Here is a 20,947-nt window from a genome sequence, read left to right as displayed (position 1 = left end):
GTTACAGTGACCTTAGTATTTAGATATTTATCATCATCATCTGCTGGTTTAGACAGTCTCAGAGTCAAAAACAAGTATATTGACCCCTAGTAAACTATGTGGAGGAGTTGGCGGGGGAGTTTAAAGGAGGAGTAACTCTAAAATGCTAAGTTATATATAAATCGGCTACAAATAGCACTGGCATAGAGACGATTTGCAGTGGGTGTTTACAATCCTTTGAATATAATTTGTGATAAATTGAATCGTACATTTTAAAGCAGCAATCCCAGATAGATTATGTGTTGACCTCCGTTGTCAGACACTTCCCCATGAAAGCTTTCACCGTTCCTCTTGGAGATAGGTTTTCTGTTGTGACAGAATAGATCTAGAAGACACTTTCCATTCTCTGCATGACCACCAAAATCACATGCCGTTCCTGAGCTTCCAATGGAGATTTTGGCTGTTCCATTGATGGTTTTTGGATCCGCTATGGCTCCCTACACCTTCACGTCAGTAGTCATATCTCACCTAAGCTATCAACGTTTTCTCCAACTATGTTTACGTCACCCAGACCTCACGACACTTATAACGCAGAGACGTCACCTGTACTCTTTCATTGGACCTCGATGTTTTGATAAACTTTCCAAAAAATGAGAGTGTAATCCTGGTCGGCCTATCACCTTTCTCAGTTTCGGGTAGGACACCTACATCTTATCACTCAAGGTTCCTCTCTAGAAATTGAATCGGATCAAGGAGTCTGTTATCCAATCACAATTTTTTCGTTCTTAAACATGTGGCACAAATGACGTGATGATAAGTTTATTTCATCATATACCTCTGTCTGTAGAGCATCTCAGTTCCTTCTAGGGAGCGTAGTTTGTACCACGCTCCAATGTCACTGACAAGGGGAGCGGGAAATGAATTTATGTTGTGGTTAGACCCTCCCTTGCCCCAATCTCCCTCAACCACCGGTGGAAATATTTTAGAAGGATAACTAGATGCTTCTCTCACTTCAGATCGAGCAAATTTTGTCTTTGGTTGGAGGTAGAAATTTGCCTTCATACCAACCGATTAGGGTTGAGATCAGTAAAATTACTGAGAGCACTGGTCCCACACGTAATACACGGGAAATTTAGTGTGAGGCGTGCTAGGAAGAGGTCCTAAGTGGTCTTGATTGTCCATGTGCTGAGAAGAGGGGGGGTATAGGGACCTTCTTCACCTCCAAGCCAATTGTGGCAGCACTGCCTAAAACTAGATAAGACGTATTCTTTATAGGAATTAGAGATGAGCGGGCTCGGATTCCGCTAATCCAAGCCCACCCGAAGAGTGCGGATCCGAACAGGATCCGAGCACTGTTCGGATATTTCCGGCGAGCAAAAAATTGAAAACGAGGCTCTGTCGTCCAAGTCTCGCGTCGAATCTCGGGAGGGAGGGAGGGCCCAGAACAATTCCATCTTGTACCTCTTTTTTTGGCATTATGTGCTCAAGCTACCTTGCTGCAACCTTTTTGCCTAAAAACAATATTGTGAGGTGTTCAGAATAGACTGGAAATTAGTGGAAATGATTGTTATTGAATGTTATTGAGGTTAATAATAGCGTAGGAGTGAAAAAAAAACACAAAACTGGTTTTTAGCACTTTTTATGCTTTTTTAAAAATAAATCAGAACCAAAACCTTTAGCTAATCAGAACCCAAAACACTAAAAGTGACCGGTGCACACCCTTAATAGGAATTCATATGTGTAGTATTTCTCCAAGAAACTCTAATTTCCTTCTCAGCCCCATGGTGCTAATAGGAAGGTTTAACTCCTAACCCGCTGGCTGTCGGTAGCTGACAATCCTCATTCTCTAGAACACATGAACTTGTCAGATCTTAGATTCCAGCGAACGTCTTTGTTATAAGAAGATTCTGTTGCGTTCTGAGGTTAGACCCCAGTCGCTGTGACCTCAGCTATAACCCCCTGACCGTGACTACTTGCTGATAGGTCAATCGTTTCGTTCTCACGGCGGAAGTACGGCGGTCCCTTTCTTTGATAAGAGGGTCAATAAATGGCAGTATAATGTGACGGGAAGATTAGGATAAGAACTTCTACAGAGTGACCCTGATAAGCAAGCAGTAACGCCAGCCAAGTGCAGTAATCCAATGAAGGCTGGTACAAAGTTTTTTGCTGAATTCTTGTTATTTTATTCCCAAATGCTTTCAATATAGAGATGAGTGTAGGCGCCCTGGTCAGCAGGGGCTGAACTACAACTCCCATGGTGCTCTGCAAGGCCAAAGATTGGCTCTTTACCAGAAACAGTCTCTCTGCCTTCTTAAACTCACCTGCGCTACCTTCGCTGAGACACTATTCCTTGGCTTGACTACCCCTTTACTGGAAAGTTTACTTTCCCGTTTGCTCCTCGCTCCATCATTCATGGACTGATTTTCCCTGAAGATCCTCCTATTTTTCTCTCCTTTCTATTTGCTATTTAGATGAAAATATCAGGGGGAAATAACTTTTTCCCATCCTACTTTTCCCAAGTCTCTTTCCACCCAGAGATCTTAGCTTACCGTCTTCCCGGCCACCTCTCGGACAAGTGACGGAGACATCAAGACAGAGGACCAATAATTGGGAGGATGGTGACGAAATTAACCTGGTATGGGAACGATGGTTTACTTATGACTCGGGGTTCACAAATATCTCCTATTTATAATTCTCTGGACTTTACATTACTAAAAAGATGTTTTCCCTTTCTATAGCTCATGGAATAAGCTGTTGGTGTATTACGTACTCTCAGGCTGTGCCGATTCCTGTCCCTTCCCTTCATCCCTTAAATCGTCCTTCACCAACCTTTCCTCGTATACCATATAATAGACTCCAGAAATCAAGTTAATACAGAAGCGATACAAACTTGTTTATGTTGGTTGAAAATGGTCTTTATTTGGTATGATGTCCTCAATTTTACACGTTGGATGTTCAACGAACTGCCAAGATGGAAAAGTGTTCAACCAGTCAAGAGTAGGCTTCTTGTGGCAATAGGCCGATGCCGTGAGGGGTCAAGGAGATTCTGAGGTTTGTGGGCTTTAGTGACTACTACGGATGTTTTATCCACAATTTATCAAGAGTTGTTAGCTCTATAACTGCCTTGACCAAACTTTTCTTCGAGCACCCTTTCTCCGGCATCCTGATACCAGTCGGGCCTCTACCATCGAAGTTGATGCATCCGAGAGTGAGCAGGAAGACTGACAGACTGAAGACAAAAACATCCTTAACTCCTGCACCTTCTTTTCAAGGAGGTCCACTGTGACGTGGGAGACCAGGAGTTGCTGGTCATCATGGTCCTCACTAAGTGGAGGCACCTTCTGGGGAGGAAGAAACCCTCTGTCTATCCTCAAACATGATATTCAGGGAGCACAGAGGTTGAACTCTTGGCAGTCACAGTGGGCGTTATTCCTAACCAGGTTTGACCTCATCTTAACATACTAGACTGGTTCCTGCAAAGTCAACGCCAACACTCTACTGGAAGTTCTCTCCAAAATGATCCATCAAGAAGGGAGCAGGCATTATGCCTCCAGTAAGTTCACTTCACAGCCTTGAAAACTAAAAAAAATAACTCTCCCAGATCTTCACCAAAGAGGTCTTCTGCCTACACATGCTACTTTTAAATATTGAATGAGGGCTCTATTTTGTAGTTCAATTTTGGAGGGCCTTATGCAAGGGACTGGGAGTATCACTCCATTTCCCGTCCTGGTTTGCCTCCCAGCTGAACATACAAGGTGGAATTCAATTTGAGACAAGGTGTCGCGATGTGTCTCAGAAACAGTCCGCTAAGACACATTTCCTCACCAAAAAAGGTTTGCGGACCAGAAGTGAGTGGATGGGCTAGTGTTTTCAGTAGAGGAATAGTGTAGCTCTCCACGTGCAATGTTGTCCTGAAAATGCTCTCCTTCACACTGGGGCCTTAGTACATCGGTTTGCACCCAATCAGTTGGGAGATAAATCTGGTAGTGTACAGGCTTCAACTAGCCTTTTCCTTCCGGATCCACCCTGTGTTTTTTACGTCTCCCTGCTGGAACCAATGGTGAAGAACCCATTGCTAAGATGAAGGATAGTTCCTGCTACAGTAGTAGAGGGCCTAGTGTTGTAAAAAAGAGGGGGAGCTGTGAGGATCCGCGGCAATACCAAATACAGACAACAGGTGGCAGTGCGTCATAAACACTGACAAATGCACATTCTTTTTTGCTTACTGCAATCAGAACATTGCTAAAGATCAAGTCGATTAGGACCTCCCCTATATGCAGCCTGTGTAAGACCCTCCCTCCTACCAATCTTTGCAAAAGTAGAGCTGGAATTTAAATTTCTCTGCTGGTAATGCAAGAGTCTTGTTTGGTTTTGCCGGTTTATCGACCTTGTCTTGGTCCTTCACAATTGTATCTTCTCCAACCCACCAACTTCACCTTTGTTCCTCACAACCTGTCCTCTCAAGACTAAGGGGCTTGGCCGGTCATGGTGGTTGGAGAGAGTGCAGGAGGTCCCACTAATTTCTGTGAAAGCAATAATCGCCAGTGGAAGCCCCCTGCAATTCTATACCAGCAAATGATGTAGCCTCATTAGAGTGACTGCAAGCCTTCACCCCAAGATACCGTACCTTGAGGATGAAGAACGGGATATTTGGATTACCTGGCTCTCGACTACAATTATTTTTGCAGTCTTGGCTGATTTTTTTACAAGCTGATAAATTTCTCAGCAAGTTTATTAGACACTAGAGGTCATTATTTTATTTATTGATGCAAGATAAGAGATAATAACGCCTTTGTATCAAGGCGACACCGGATAAAAGTGTAACTAATCTGTGTTTATCATAAACTATTCCATCGGATTTCTTTTCTTCCTTCGATAAGCAAAGTGGAATATCTGTCTGGATCTCGAGTTTGTTGCAGCGATACGTGTCCTTTATTTGTTTGTGGCGGCGGCTTCTTTGATCCGGTACATAAAAATGTAAAAGAAAATTTTGATACGGGGAAGGAAGCTCTGAGTCTTGGAAACTTTGACTCTCAACAAACTACAGGAGAAGAGTATCAACATCTGGACCAATCGTTCATGTTACAATTAATTATTATTATTGTCGTCGTTTGTAAGGTGCCACAGTGCTTTGCAGCGCCGTACAGTATCGAGAACAGTGCATACATAAAACAAGGACATACATGGCAGACAAAACAAATGGAGACGTGAAAACAAAGGGTATGGAGGACCCTGCTCGTTAGAGAGCTTACATTCTAAGTGGAGGAGGGCACAGCTGAAACAAGAGGAGCGAGTGTGGCTCAGAGTGGAGATTGGGATAGATGTGAGGGTGCATTAGTGTGAATAGTGTTATCGGGGATAAGGTCACCTCTAAATAAGAGATGGGTTTTCAAAGAGCATCTAAAGATTTGAAGGCTGTGGGAAAGTCTGATTGAGCGTGGTAGGAATTCCATAACTGGGGAGCAGCACGGGAGAAGTGTTGTAGGTGGGAGTAAGAGGTGGTTACCAGAGATGAGACAAGGCGCAGGTCAGAGGTAGATCTAAGAGGGCGGGAGGGAGAGTATTTTGATGTGACATATGAGATGTATGCAGGGTGGTGTTGTTGAGGACTTTGTAGGTAAGGGTGAGTAATTTGAATTGGATTCTGGAGGACACTGGGAGCCAGTGTAGAGATTTACAAAGTGGTGCAGCAGATGTGGAGCCGTGAGAGAGGAAGATCAGTCTTGCAGCAGCATTTAGGATGGATTGAAGTGTGGATATTTGGGTGTCAGGAATGCCAGATAGCAGGAGGTTACAATAGTCTAGTTGGGAGATGATGAGAGAATGGATAAGAGTTTTGGTAGCATGTTGAGTAAGAAAAGGGCGTATTCTAGCAATTTTTTTAAGGTGGAGTCGACAGGACTGGGAGAATTAATAACCGATTCTCTTAAAATGATTGGTTGCAAGATAAGAATGTTATTTCTATTATATTAACATGTATATGCTGGTAGTACACAATATTTTTTTTAAAGGAGATTTATGAGGACTTGTCATAAATGCAACCAACCAGGTAAGGACCCAAAAGGTCGTCGCTCAAACTGGGACATATCCGCAAAAGATATCAGTAATTTATCTTAATAAAAACCGTTTTCGTGAAGCTAGGTAAGTAAGAGAAAAATAAGTATCTCACTTGAGCTTCAGAAAGGACTTCTAAAATGCTTTGTCTCTCAGCCAGTATGGAAGACGGGAATTGGTCATCTTAAACAAAGATGGACGATGTTAAATAGGTGACCACCAGGGCCGTGCGATAGGGACGACCGGCTAGGGCACAATTCTATAGGGGGGCGCAGTTTATGAACATTTTAGGTTAATTTGGTTAAAATTGAGGTCTAGGGGGGCCGGCAACTTTGCTTCTTGCTAAAATTTTAAGTTACGTCTCTGGACTGGCAACCGCTCCATTCCTCAGTGTCCGACCATTGATGTTTGGAGAATATTACTGATGAGGTTTTTGGGATACATGTCCTAAATGTTCTCTGGGGTCCCTGGGGTCTTCTAAGGAGGTCTTCAGTAGTTGATACACGTTATCCTGATATGACTCATGTTGGTGCACCTGAGCTTGTGAATACTCAGCAGATAAAGTAATTACTAGCGGTTGTGTGACCCTCTTATCTATCCATGTGATAGGAGTCTTTATAAGGAGGACTCCGTCAGTCTCTGCCCTCTGGTCTCTCTGCTGCCACCAGAGATGGCACGGTGGTACAGTCAGGAGAGGGTGACGGGCAGTCTAAGGCTGAAGAATACCATCGCGCGTGAATGTCTGGCTGAATTTCTTGGGGTTTTTGTGCTGCTTGTGAGTAATTTAAGAATTATACAGACTGGTACAGATAATAGACTTGTAGTTTGTGTGTAAATGCAAATGAGATGTAATAGTTTGATAAGACAGAGGTGCAGGGAGTGAGTACAGGAATAGAACAAGCGTCCAGGACAGGGTAGAGGCGTAGTGTGTGGGGGATAAGAGAGAGGACAGAGGTGTAGTGACAGAGCTGTGTATGTGGTCTGTCTTCTGTAATAAGTTTTCTCGCTCTCTCTCTCTCTCTGTAATAATCTCTCTCTCTCTATCTGTAATAATCTCTCTCTGTGTAATAATCTCTCTCTCTGTAATAATCTCTCTGTGTAATAATCTCTCTCTCTCTTTGTAATAATCTCTCTCTGTGTAATAATCTCTGTGTAATAATCTCTCTCTCTTTGTAATAATCTCTCTCTGTGTAATAATCTCTCTCTCTCTCTTTGTATTAATCTCTCTGTAATAATCTCTCTCTGTGTAATAATCTCTCTCTCTCTCTCTTTGTAATAATCTCTCTCTCTTTGTAATAATCTCTCTCTCTCTGTAATAATCTCTCTCTGTGTAATAATCTCTCTCTCTCTGTAATAATCTCTCTCTGTGTAATAATCTCTCTTTGTAATAATCTCTCTCTCTCTGTAATAATCTCTCTCTCTGTAATAATCTCTGTAATAATCTCTCTCTGTAATAATCTCTCTCTCTGTAATAATCTCTCTGTGTAATAATCTCTCTCTCTCTCTTTGTAATAATCTCTCTCTCTGTAATAATCTCTCTCTGTGTAACAATCTCTCTGTGTAATAATCTCTCTCTCTCTCTTTGTAATAATCTCTCTCTCTGTAATAATCTCTCTCTGTGTAATAATCTCTCTGTGTAATAATCTCTCTGTGTAATAATCTCTCTCTTTGTGTAATAATCTCTCTCTGTGTAATAATCTCTCTCTGTGTAATAATCTCTCTCTCTCTGTAATAATCTCTCTGTGTTATAATCTCTCTCTCTCTTTGTAATAATCTCTCTCTCTGTAATAATCTCTCTCTGTGTAATAATCTCTCTCTGTGTAATAATCTCTCTCTCTCTCTCTGTAATAATCTCTTTCTGTGTAATAATCTCTTTGTAATAATCTCTCTCTGTGTAATAATCTCTCTTTGTAATAATCTCTCTCTCTGTAATAATCTCTCTCTCTGTAATAATCTCTCTCTGTGTAATAATCTCTCTCTGTAATAATCTCTCTCTGTGTAATAATCTCTCTCTGTGTAATAATCTCTCTCTGTGTAATAATCTCTCTCTCTGTAATAATCTCTCTGTGTAATAATCTCTCTTTGTAATAATCTCTCTCTCTCTTTGTAATAATCTCTCTCTCTGTAATAATCTCTCTCTGTGTAATAATCTCTCTCTGTGTAATAATCTCTCTCTCTCTCTCTCTCTGTAATAATCTCTTTCTGTGTAATAATCTCTTTGTAATAATCTCTCTCTGTGTAATAATCTCTCTTTGTAATAATCTCTCTCTCTGTAATAATCTCTCTCTGTGTAATAATCTCTCTCTGTGTAATAATTTCTCTCTGTAATAATCTCTCTCTCTGTAATAATCTCTCTCTCTGTAATAATCTCTCTCTGTGTAATAATCTCTCTCTCTGTAATAATCTCTCTGTGTAATAATCTCTCTTTGTAATAATCTCTCTCTCTCTTTGTAATAATCTCTCTCTCTGTAATAATCTCTCTCTGTGTAATAATCTCTCTCTGTGTAATAATCTCTCTCTCTTTGTAATAATCTCTCTCTTTGTAATAATCTCTCTCTCTTTGTAATAATCTCTCTCTTTGTAATAATCTCTCTCTCTTTGTAATAATCTCTCTCTCTGTAATAATCTCTCTCTCTGTAATAATCTCTCTCTCTGTAATAATCTCTCTCTCTGTGTAATAAACTCTCTGTGTAATAAACTCTCTGTGTAATAATCTCTCTCTCTGTAATAATCTCTCTCTGTAATAATCTCTCCCTCTTTGTAATAATCTCTTTCTGTGTAATAATCTGTTTGTAATAATCTCTCTCTGTAATAATCTCTCTCTCTGTAATAATCTCTCTCTCTCTGTAATAATCTCTCTCTCTCTGTAATAATCTCTCTCTCTCTCTCTCTGTAATAATCTCTCTCTCTCTGTAATAATCTCTCTCTCTCTTTGTAATAATCTCTCTCTCTGTAATAATCTTTCTCTGTGTAATAATCTCTCTCTGTGTAATAATCTCTCTCTCTGTAATAATCTCTTTCTGTGTAATAATCTCTCTTTGTAATAATCTCTCTCTCTTTGTAATAATCTCTCTCTCTGTAATAATCTCTCTCTGTGTAATAATCTCTCTCTGTGTAATAATCTCTCTCTCTCTCTGTAATAATCTCTTTCTGTGTAATAATCTCTTTGTAATAATCTCTCTCTGTGTAATAATCTCTCTTTGTAATAATCTCTCTCTCTGTAATAATCTCTCTCTGTGTAATAATCTCTCTCTCTGTAATAATCTCTCTGTGTAATAATCTCTCTTTGTAATAATCTCTCTCTCTCTTTGTAATAATCTCTCTCTGTGTAATAATCTCTCTCTGTGTAATAATCTCTCTCTCTGTAATAATCTCTCTTTCTCTGTAATAATCTCTTTCTGTGTAATAATCTCTTTGTAATAATCTCTCTCTGTGTAATAATCTCTCTTTGTAATAATCTCTCTCTCTCTGTAATAATCTCTCTCTGTGTAATAATCTCTCTCTGTGTAATAATCTCTCTCTGTAATAATCTCTCTCTCTGTAATAATCTCTCTCTCTGTAATAATCTCTCTCTGTGTAATAATCTCTCTCTCTGTAATAATCTCTCTGTGTAATAATCTCTCTTTGTAATAATCTCTCTCTCTCTTTGTAATAATCTCTCTCTCTGTAATAATCTCTCTCTGTGTAATAATCTCTCTCTGTGTAATAATCTCTCTCTGTGTAATAATCTCTCTCTCTGTGTAATAATCTCTCTCTCTTTGTAATAATCTCTCTCTTTGTAATAATCTCTCTCTCTTTGTAATAATCTCTCTCTTTGTAATAATCTCTCTCTCTCTTTGTAATAATCTCTCTCTCTGTAATAATCTCTCTCTCTGTAATAATCTCTCTCTCTGTGTAATAAACTCTCTGTGTAATAAACTCTCTGTGTAATAATCTCTCTCTCTGTAATAATCTCTCTCTGTAATAATCTCTCTTTCTCTGTAATAATCTCTTTCTGTGTAATAATCTCTTTGTAATAATCTCTCTCTGTGTAATAATCTCTCTTTGTAATAATCTCTCTCTCTCTGTAATAAACTCTCTGTGTAATAATCTCTCTCTGTGTAATAATCTCTCTCTGTAATAATCTCTCTCTCTGTAATAATCTCTCTCTCTGTAATAATCTCTCTCTGTGTAATAATCTCTCTCTCTGTAATAATCTCTCTGTGTAATAATCTCTCTTTGTAATAATCTCTCTCTCTCTTTGTAATAATCTCTCTCTCTGTAATAATCTCTCTCTGTGTAATAATCTCTCTCTGTGTAATAATCTCTCTCTGTGTAATAATCTCTCTCTCTGTGTAATAATCTCTCTCTCTTTGTAATAATCTCTCTCTTTGTAATAATCTCTCTCTCTTTGTAATAATCTCTCTCTTTGTAATAATCTCTCTCTCTCTTTGTAATAATCTCTCTCTCTGTAATAATCTCTCTCTCTGTAATAATCTCTCTCTCTGTGTAATAAACTCTCTGTGTAATAAACTCTCTGTGTAATAATCTCTCTCTCTGTAATAATCTCTCTCTGTAATAATCTCTCCCTCTTTGTAATAATCTCTTTCTGTGTAATAATCTCTTTGTAATAATCTCTCTCTGTAATAATCTCTCTCTCTGTAATAATCTCTCTCTCTCTGTAATAATCTCTCTCTCTCTGTAATAATCTCTCTCTCTCTGTAATAATCTCTCTCTCTCTGTAATAATCTCTCTCTCTGTAATAATCTCTCTCTCTCTGTGTAATAATCTCTCTCTCTCTGTGTAATAATCTCTCTCTCTCTCTGTGTAATTATCTCTCTCTCTCTGTGTAATTATCTCTCTCTCTCTGTGTAATTATCTCTCTCTCTCTGTGTAATTATCTCTCTCTCTCTCTGTGTAATAATCTCTCTCTCTCTCTGTGTAATAATCTCTCTCTCTCTGTGTAATAGTCTCTCTCTCTGTGTAATAATCTCTCTCTCTTTGTAATAATCTCTCTCTCTGTAATAATCTCTCTCTCTGTAATAATCTCTCTCTCTCTGTGTAATAATCTCTCTCTCTCTCTGTGTAATAATCTCTCTCTCTCTCTGTGTAATAATCTCTCTCTCTGTAATTATCTCTCTCTCTGTGTAATTATCTCTCTCTCTCTCTGTAATTATCTCTCTCTCTCTCTGTAATTATCTCTCTCTCTCTCTGTGTAATTATCTCTCTCTCTCTCTGTGTAATTATCTCTCTCTCTCTCTGTGTAATAATCTCTCTCTCTCTCTGTGTAATAGTCTCTCTCTCTGTGTAATAATCTCTCTCTCTGTGTAATAATCTCTCTCTCTCTCTCTCTGTAATAATCTCTCTCTCTCTCTGTAATAATCTCTCTCTCTCTGTAATAATCTCTCTCTCTCTGTGTAATTATCTCTCTCTCTCTCTGTGTAATTATCTCTCTCTCTCTCTCTCTCTGTGTAATAATCTCTCTCTCTCTGTGTAATAATCTCTCTCTCTGTGTAATAATCTCTCTCTCTCTGTAATAATCTCTCTCTCTCTCTCTCTGTAATAATCTCTCTCTCTCTGTAATAATCTCTCTCTCTCTGTAATAATCTCTCTCTCTCTCTGTAATAATCTCTCTCTCTCTGTAATAATCTCTCTCTCTGTAATAATCTCTCTCTCTCTGTAATAATCTCTCTCTCTGTAATAATCTCTCTCTCTCTCTGTAATAATCTCTCTCTCTCTCTGTAATAATCTCTCTCTGTAATAATCTCTCTCTGTAATAATCTCTCTCTCTGTAATAATCTCTCTCTCTGTAATAATCTCTCTCTGTAATAATCTCTCTCTCTGTAATAATCTCTCTCTGTAATAATCTCTCTCTCTGTGTAATAATCTCTCTCTCTGTAATAATCTCTCTCTCTGTGTAATAATCTCTCTCTCTCTCTGTGTAATAATCTCTCTCTCTCTCTGTGTAATAATCTCTCTCTCTCTCTGTGTAATTATCTCTCTCTCTCTGTGTAATTATCTCTCTCTCTCTGTGTAATTATCTCTCTCTCTCTCTGTGTAATTATCTCTCTCTCTCTCTGTGTAATAATCTCTCTCTCTCTCTGTGTAATAATCTCTCTCTCTCTGTGTAATAGTCTCTCTCTCTGTGTAATAATCTCTCTCTCTTTGTAATAATCTCTCTCTCTGTAATAATCTCTCTCTCTGTAATAATCTCTCTCTGTGTAATAATCTCTCTCTCTCTGTGTAATAATCTCTCTCTCTCTCTGTGTAATAATCTCTCTCTCTCTCTGTAATTATCTCTCTCTCTGTGTAATTATCTCTCTCTCTCTGTGTAATTATCTCTCTCTCTCTCTGTAATTATCTCTCTCTCTCTCTGTAATTATCTCTCTCTCTCTCTGTAATTATCTCTCTCTCTCTCTGTGTAATTATCTCTCTCTCTCTCTGTGTAATAATCTCTCTCTCTCTGTGTAATAGTCTCTCTCTCTCTGTAATAATCTCTCTCTCTCTGTAATAATCTCTCTCTCTGTAATAATCTCTCTCTCTCTGTAATAATCTCTCTCTCTGTAATAATCTCTCTCTCTCTCTGTAATAATCTCTCTCTCTCTCTGTAATAATCTCTCTCTGTAATAATCTCTCTCTGTAATAATCTCTCTCTGTAATAATCTCTCTCTCTGTAATAATCTCTCTCTCTGTAATAATCTCTCTCTGTAATAATCTCTCTCTCTGTAATAATCTCTCTCTGTAATAATCTCTCTCTCTGTGTAATAATCTCTCTCTCTGTAATAATCTCTCTCTCTGTGTAATAATCTCTCTCACTCTGTGTAATAATCTCTCTCTCTGTGTAATAATCTCTCTCTCTGTGTAATAATCTCTCTCTCTGTGTAATAATCTCTCTCACTCTGTAATAATCTCTTTTACTCTGTAATAATCTCTCTCTCTTTGTAATAATCTCTCTCTCTGTAATAATCTCTCTCTCTGTAATAATCTCTCTCTCTGTGTAATAAACTCTCTGTGTAATAATCTCTCTCTCTCTGTAATAATCTCTCTCTGTAATAATCTCTCCCTCTTTGTAATAATCTCTCTCTCTCTCTGTGTAATTATCTCTCTCTCTGTGTAATTATCTCTCTCTCTCTGTGTAATTATCTCTCTCTCTCTGTGTAATAATCTCTCTCTCTCTGTGTAATAATCTCTCTCTCTGTGTATAATAATCTCTCTCTCTCTCTGTAATAATCTCTCTCTTTCTCTCTGTAATAATCTCTCTCTCTCTGTGTAATAATCTCTCTCTCTGTGTATAATAATCTCTCTCTCTCTCTGTAATAATCTCTCTCTCTCTCTGTGTAATTATCTCTCTCTCTGTGTAATTATCTCTCTCTCTGTAATAATCTCTCTCTCTCTCTGTAATAATCTCTCTCTCTCTCTGTAATAATCTCTCTCTCTCTCTGTGTAATTATCTCTCTCTCTGTGTAATTATCTCTCTCTCTGTAATAATCTCTCTCTCTCTCTGTGTAATAATCTCTCTCTCTGTGTAATAATCTCTCTCTGTGTAATAATCTCTCTCTCCCTCTCTCTGTAATAATCTCTCTCTCTGTGTAATAATCTCTCTCTCCCTCTCTCTGTAATAATCTCTCTCTCTCTGTAATAATCTCTCTCTCTGTAATAATCTCTCTCTCTCTGTAATAATCTCTCTCTCCCTCTCTCTGTAATAATCTCTCTCTCTGTAATAATCTCTCTCTCTGTAATAATCTCTCTCTCTCTGTAATAATCTCTCTCTCTCTGTAATAATCTCTCTCTCTCTGTGTAATAATCTCTCTCTCCCTCTCTCTGTGTAATAATCTCTCTCTCTGTGTAATCTCTCTCTCTCTGTGTAATAATCTCTCTCTCTCTCTCTGTAATAATCTCTCTCTCGCTCTGTGTAATAATCTCTCTCTGTAATAATCTCTCTCTCTCGCTCTGTGTAATAATCTCTCTCTGTAATAATCTCTCTCTCTGTGTAATAATCTCTCTCTCTGTGTAATAATCTCTCTCTGTGTAATAATCTCTCTCTCCCTCTCTCTGTGTAATAATCTCTCTCTCTCTGTGTAATAATCTCTCTCTGTAATAATCTCTCTCTCTGTGTAATAATCTCTCTCTCTGTGTAATAATCTCTCTCTGTGTAATAATCTCTCTCTGTGTAATAATCTCTCTGTGTAATAATCTCTCTCTCTGTAATAATCTCTCTCTGTGTAATAATCTCTCTCTGTAATAATCTCTCTCTGTGTAATAATCTCTCTCTCTGTGTAATAATCTCTCTCTCTGTAATAATCTCTCTCTGTGTAATAATCTCTCTCTGTAATAATCTCTCTCTCTGTAATAATCTCTCTCTGTGTAATAATCTCTCTCTGTAATAATCTCTCTCACTTTCTGTGTAATAATCTTTCTCTCTGTGTAATAATCTCTCTCTCTGTGTAATAATCTCTCTCTCTGTAATAATCTCTCTCACTTTCTGTGTAATAATCTCTCTCTCTGTGTAATAATCTCTCTCTCTCTGTAATAATCTCTCTCACTTTCTGTGTAATAATCTCTCTCTCTGTAATAATCTCTCTGTGTAATAATCTCTCTCACTCTGTAATAATCTCTCTCACTGTGTAATAATCTCTCTCTCTCTGTAATAATCTCTCTCACTTTCTGTGTAATAATCTCTCTCTCTGTGTAATAATCTCTCTCTCTCTGTAATAATCTCTCTCACTTTCTGTGTAATAATCTCTCTCTCTGTAATAATCTCTCTGTGTAATAATCTCTCTCACTCTGTAATAATCTCTCTCACTGTGTAATAATCTCTCTCTCTCTGTAATAATCTCTCTCACTTTCTGTGTAATAATCTCTCTCTCTGTGTAATAATCTCTCTCTCTCTGTAATAATCTCTCTCACTTTCTGTGTAATAATCTCTCTCTCTGTAATAATCTCTCTCTGTGTAATAATCTCTCTCTGTGTAATAATCTCTCTCTGTGTAATAATCTCTCTCTGTAATAATCTCTCTCTCTCTGTGTAATAATCTCTCTCTCTGTAATAATCTCTCTCTCTGTGTAATAATCTCTCTCTCTCTGTAATAATCTCTCTCTCTCTGTAATAATCTCTCTCACTTTCTGTGTAATAATCTCTCTCTCTGTAATAATCTCTCTCTGTGTAATAATCTCTCTCTGTGTAATAATCTCTCTCTCTGTAATAATCTTTCTCTCTGTAATAATCTCTCTCTCTCATTTTTCAGAAGGGGATAAAGGTTTGATTTAAGGAGGATCAGGGGTCTCATTTTACTCTCTACAGTTGGGGATGTCTCAGACATAGGTGCTCCCTGCGCTGTTGGATTTAAATGTAATCAGTGGTTCTTTCCAATGTTTGTGTTTCTTGAAAAGAGAAGTACGGGAGGTAACTCTGTGCCGTGGTTACAAAATCTCCCCTGCCCAAAATAAATGGGCTTCTGTTCTTGGGCGTACAAACCTCACGCTTTCAAATCCTGTTTTATTACACTTGTGCAACTCTCAATTCCTGAGAAACAAATGTGTCCTGAACATCACGAAACCTCAGTTACCTCGAAAGATTGTCCAGTGCTGTGAGGGTGCTGAAGGGACCACAAATTAAGTATGAAGCCACAGACTGAGAGTTATATAGTGGAAGGAGCAGGGTCCCCCAGCAGCACAGAGTATATCAGGATACTGAGTTATATAGAGGAAGGAGCAGGGTCCCCCAGCAGCACAGAGTATATCAGGAGATGAGTGATGTGTTAGTGAGGACAGGGCTGCATGTGACAGGGGCAGTGACATGATGTGAGGAGGGGAATGGAGGCAGCAGGAAGCCATAGACTGAGAGTTATATAGTGGAAGGAGCAGGGTCCCCAGCAGCACAGAGTATATCAGGAGATGAGTGATGTGTTAGTGAGGACAGGGCTGCATGTGACAGGGGCAGTGACATGATGTGAGGAGGGGAATGGAGGCAGCAGGAAGCCACAGACTGAGAGTTATATAGTGGAAGGAGCAGGGTCCCCCAGCAGCACAGAGTATATCAGGAGATGAGTGATGTGTTAGTGAGGACAGGGCTGTATGTGACAGGGGCAGTGACATGATGTGAGGAGGGGAATGGAGGCAGCAGGAAGCCACAGACTGAGAGTTATATAGTGGAAGGAGCAGGGTCTCACAGCAGCACATAGTATATCAGGAGATGAGTGATGTGTTAGTGAGGACAAGGCTGCATGTGACAGGGGCAGTGACATGATGTGAGGAGGAGAATGGAGGCAGCAGGAAGCCACAGACTGAGAGTTATATAGTGGAAGGAGCAGGGTCCACAGCAGCACATAGTATATCAGGAGATGAGTGACGTGTTAGTGAGGACAGGGCTGCATGTGACAGGGGCAGTGACATGATGTGAGGAGGGGGATGGAGGCAGCAGGAGGCCACAGACTGAGAGTTATATAGTGGAAGGAGCAGGGTCCACAGCAGCACATAGTATATAAGGAGATTAGTGAAGTGTTAGTGTGGACAGGGCTGCATGTGACAGGGGCAGTGACATGATGTGAGGAGGGGAATGGAGGCAGCAGGAAGCCACAGACTGAGAGTTATATAGTGGAAGGAGCAGGGTCCCCAGCAGCACAGAGTATATCAGGAGATGAGTGATGTGTCAGTGAGGACAGGGCTGCATGTGACAGGGGCAGTGACATGATGTGAGGAGGGGAATGGAGGCAGCAGGAAGCCACAGACTGAGAGTTATATAGTGGAAGGAGCAGGGTCCACAGCAGCACATAGTATATAAGGAGATTAGTGAAGTGTTAGTGTGGACAGGGCTGCATGTTTCAGCAATAAGTAGGATTAATCACTTGTTTCCAGAATCTGCAGATGTAAGAATGCATGACCCGGTTTGCACAATTTGGTCTGTGTGATAGACCATGCAGGGTTAAGAAAATTAAACCGCTGGTCTGTCTGTGATTCCAGGTGTCTATTCTGGAACATCTGCTGTCTTTACCAGTCATTGTTGTCTTAGCCTCCTAGAGTTTCTATTGTCTGGCGGTATCTCCTCCAAGCCCACTGAGTAACGAATGACTGTGCACTGTTTCCTGTCCGTCTCTCAGTTGATCACCATTGGAGCTACCGCTCAGGGCGTCACCAGTTTCAACACCAAAGGCAACTTCTTCTGCATGTACCTGGGTGGAGCCATTGCTGTCACTATTGCCATATACGTGTCAGGTGGCGTCTCAGGTATGTACCCAGCTCTCTGCTATTAATGAGACCCAGATCCCTGTACATATTTGAAATAAACCAGCATCATAAGAAAACATAGAGTTAACATGTCTTCCCAAGTAATCAATCTAAAATATTAATGTTCCTTATGCATATGTTCAGAAAGTCATAATCTATTTGGTGGACATAATTAATTATATACCTCTGTTCTGTTCTAAACTAGAGATATCCTGTTAATAGAATTCCTTACTAGAAGTGCTTGAACAAAAGAGCAATTAAACAGCCATAAAACCGATTAGCACACACACACAAGCACACACATTTATTTCAGTGAGGTCACAAGGAAATGGGGGTTTGGGTGGAAAGAAGATTGATTACAAGTAATAACGGTATGTTTGAAATTGTCAGTTTTGGGGCTTAGTCTGCTACTGAGGAACTATACAACTTCTAGTCAAGAAAAGAACATTAGTGTGATTTTTATCTTTAAGATTTTGTTTCTGTTTTATTTTAACAAAATGCTTTTGCCTTTACATTTCTATATTGTAACTCACCATTTTTTATTCAGTAAGCATTGTGACTCTTTTTGTCATGTTTAACTCTAACAACGTTCTGTCTTAGTGTTCTTTAAATATCTCGAAGGTTTTTTTTTGTTACAACACCAAATATAAGGCAGATAATTGTTAGATTTACAATATCTCCAATTAATTAAACCTTACATAAAATAACTACTAGTAATAATTTATTTAACCAGTGTTTTCTTCACCACAGGAGGCCACCTCAATCCAGCGTACTCGCTCAGCCTGTGTGTCCTGGGCAGATTCCCCTGGAGAAAGTTGCCCCTCTACGTCCTCATCCAGATGGTGGGCTCGTTCACCGGGGCCGCGGCAGTTTTTGCGTTATATTACGGTGAGCTGAATTGTCCTCTCCTCCTCCTGTCCTTTATTTTCATCAACTTCTCTCACTCTTCCCTACACCTTGGAACTACTATTTCCCAGTTGTGTCTTTTCTACATCTCCATGATGTAATTTTGCTGTATGTGTGAACTTAGCTTCATGTAAAGGCATATTGTGTCATGGAAGGGGGATAGCATTGGTGAAATTACAGTACAGAGCAGGTATGGGCACTTACTCATGAACGAAGTATCTAATTGGCTACAGGTTGGATGAAGCCCAATCCACATTAAATTAGCTTACACATTGCCATGCAGAGGGAAACCACCCAAAATTACCAACAGTCAAGACTACTGTGAGATCAATCCTCTTGCAGGTCTCTGACCTGCTGCTAGGTGGGTAAGAGATGGTATAATAATATATAATAATATAATAATGCTCTCTTTCCTTCCAGATGCCATTCAAAATTACACCAATGGGAACTTGACGGTTGTTGGCCCAAGAGAGACAGCCTCCATATTTACCTCATACCCCTCCCCCTATCTGAGCACCTGGAACGGTTTCCTGGATCAGGTAACCCCACAAAAACCAAGTTCTTCCGTCACTTGTTACCTGTAGCTAACCGTACCTTCTTTTTACATTACAACGAGTTCCATTCAACATCTTCAAATCCCCAAATTTCCAGATATTATATTGACAAGGTCTTCTTAACATGTATAAGTTTTCAAAACATTGTATAGTTTATAAAATTAATATTATTTTATATTATTATAGTTTAGTGGGACTCCCAATGGCGTGTTCCATCCCCTCTTAGATTGGTCTCCTCTGGTCGTGTTCCTCACACTCATTTTATCTACAGGTGATGGGTACGGCCATGTTGATGATCGGCATCCTGGCCATCTGTGACTCCAGAAATAAATCTGTTCCTAAGGGACTAGAACCCGTTGTTGTGGGTATGCTGGTCCTCTCCATTGGACTGTCGATGGGAGCCAACTGTGGGTACCCCATCAACCCAAGTCGAGACCTTGGGCCAAGACTGTTCACCTATGTGGCTGGATGGGGAGCAGATGTATTTAGGTCAGTGATGTTCTGTTTGGTCGCTATAAATGGTCTTGAGGCCAGATGTCCAACACAAAATATTATCTTCTGAATGTGGAGTTGAAGGTCTTCGTATAGATATAGTTCACTCACCTCTAGGGAAGTCATGTTTACCGGATTATCTGTCTTTCTTTCCTACAGAGCTGGTAACAGCTGGTGGTGGATTCCAGTGGTGGCACCATGTGTTGGGGCCGTTCTTGGTTCTCTACTCTACCAGATATTAGTGGAAATCCACCATCCGGTGCTCGAGAGTGAAAACGGGGAGTTTGTGAAAAAGAAAAACCCACCAGAGAAGTGGAAGGAAATTCCCATTTTTACAGTAAATTTGGACAATTCTCTCTCTCACCGGCTGTGAGTTTGGAGCCTAAGGACACCGGGCACTGATTGGCATTGATCAGTTTACTCCAGTGGTAGCTTCCATATCTTAGACTAAACAATGAGACCAGCTTGAACTGAACGGTGCCCTAGTGTTTGGAGTAACTTGTGAAGCTTAGGAATGATCATTTCATCAGATATCCTTCAGATCACTTCTGGTACATGACATATTTAGCCAGATACCTCCTTCTGGATGACGACCTCCCAGATGCTTATATATCCCAAGTACAGATGTAATAGGCAATAAAAATACACCAAAAAAGTGTAAAATTTTATGTACGGGAAATATCAGATTGTATGTGTTTGGGTCTTTTGTTCCTTTGTAATTTGAATTAAACTTTTTTAATGTATTGTCTTACTTGATATCTGGTGTATAGATCTGATCACTATACTGTAGGTGAGATATTACCAGTGATGTATACAGTGATATCACTCCCTCTATGTGTCCTGGAGATCTGGTGTATAGATCTGATCACTATACTGTAGGTGAGATATTACCAGTGATGTATACAGTGATATCACTCCTCTCTATGTCCTGGAGATCTGGTGTATAGATCTGATCACTATACTGTAGGTGAGATATTACCAGTGATATATACAGTGATATCACTCCCTCTCTGTGTCCTGGAGATCTGGTGTATAGATCTGATCACTATACTGTAGGTGAGATATTACCAGTGATGTATACAGTGATATCACTCCTCTCTATGTCCTGGAGATCTGGTGTATAGATCTGATCACTATACTGCAGGTGAGATATTACCAGTGATGTATACAGTGATATCACTCCCTCTCTATGTCCTGGAGATCTGGTGTATAGATCTGATCACTATACTGTAGGTGAGATATTACCAGTGATGTATACAGTGATATCACTCCCTCTCTATGTCCTGGAGATCTGGTGTATAGATCTGATCACTATACTGTAGGTGAGATATTACCAGTGATGTATACAGTGATATCACTCCCTCTCTATGTCCTGGAGATCTGGTGTATAGATCTGATCACTATACTGTAGGTGAGATATTACCAGTGATGTATACAGTGATATCACTCCCTCTCTGTCCTGGAGCTCAACACAGAAGTTTACAGTAGAGTTTGGGTTTGCTTTCGCTTCGATCTATACATGCAAGAGTTACTGCCAATATATATTTTTTTAAACTTTTATTTTTTTATTTTATTTATTTCTATATTAACGGAAGTGAAGGCCCACCTCTGTGCTTTCATTCCAACTGTGTAGTCGCAAGCTAGCCAGCTGAATCTACTTATCCCTGTGGATCACCCCTCCGCTTACCTCCCATGGTCCAAAAACATTCTGGTAGCTTAATCAGCTTCTGACGAAATTGACCCTAGTATATATGTCTGTGT

The 20,947-nt window shown here is 39.5% G+C and overlaps 1 protein-coding gene across 3 annotated transcripts; it reads left to right on the top strand.

Moving 5' to 3' along the window:
• The first annotated feature begins 5,962 nt into the window (after positions 1 to 5,962).
• Positions 5,963 to 19,942, top strand: AQP10 (aquaporin 10). 3 transcript variants are annotated; one of them, XM_075193219.1, is made up of 6 exons: positions 5,963 to 6,028; positions 17,108 to 17,234; positions 17,985 to 18,122; positions 18,561 to 18,679; positions 18,966 to 19,183; positions 19,346 to 19,942. In XM_075193219.1, the coding sequence occupies exons 2-6, from the start codon at positions 17,174 to 17,176 to the stop codon at positions 19,557 to 19,559; spliced, it is 750 nt and encodes a 249-aa protein (XP_075049320.1). In that variant the 5' UTR covers positions 5,963 to 6,028; positions 17,108 to 17,173; the 3' UTR covers positions 19,560 to 19,942. The 3 variants fall into 3 exon arrangements, with proteins under 3 accessions (XP_075049320.1, XP_075049319.1, XP_075049321.1); XM_075193218.1 differs by lacking the exon at positions 5,963 to 6,028 and adding an exon at positions 6,693 to 6,808; XM_075193220.1 differs by lacking the exon at positions 5,963 to 6,028 and adding an exon at positions 15,297 to 15,360.
• Positions 19,943 to 20,947: the final 1,005 nt, after the last annotated feature.

Source organism: Mixophyes fleayi, chromosome 12 (assembly GCF_038048845.1).
Source record: "Mixophyes fleayi isolate aMixFle1 chromosome 12, aMixFle1.hap1, whole genome shotgun sequence".
Classification (NCBI taxonomy): Eukaryota; Metazoa; Chordata; class Amphibia; order Anura; family Limnodynastidae; genus Mixophyes; species Mixophyes fleayi.
Note: the sequence above shows the minus strand (reverse complement) of the source record. Positions and strands in the feature narration are given on the sequence as shown.

Coding starts and splice junctions, on each gene's coding strand:
- AQP10 (XM_075193218.1), top strand. CDS start 6,704: ATGGCACGGTGGTACAGTCAGGAGAGGGTGACGGGCAGTCTAAGGCTG. Junction 17,235..17,984: donor CGTGTCAGGTGGCGTCTCAG/GTATGTACCCAG, acceptor TCTTCACCACAG/GAGGCCACCTCAATCCAGCG. Junction 19,184..19,345: donor TGGGGAGCAGATGTATTTAG/GTCAGTGATGTT, acceptor TCTTTCCTACAG/AGCTGGTAACAGCTGGTGGT.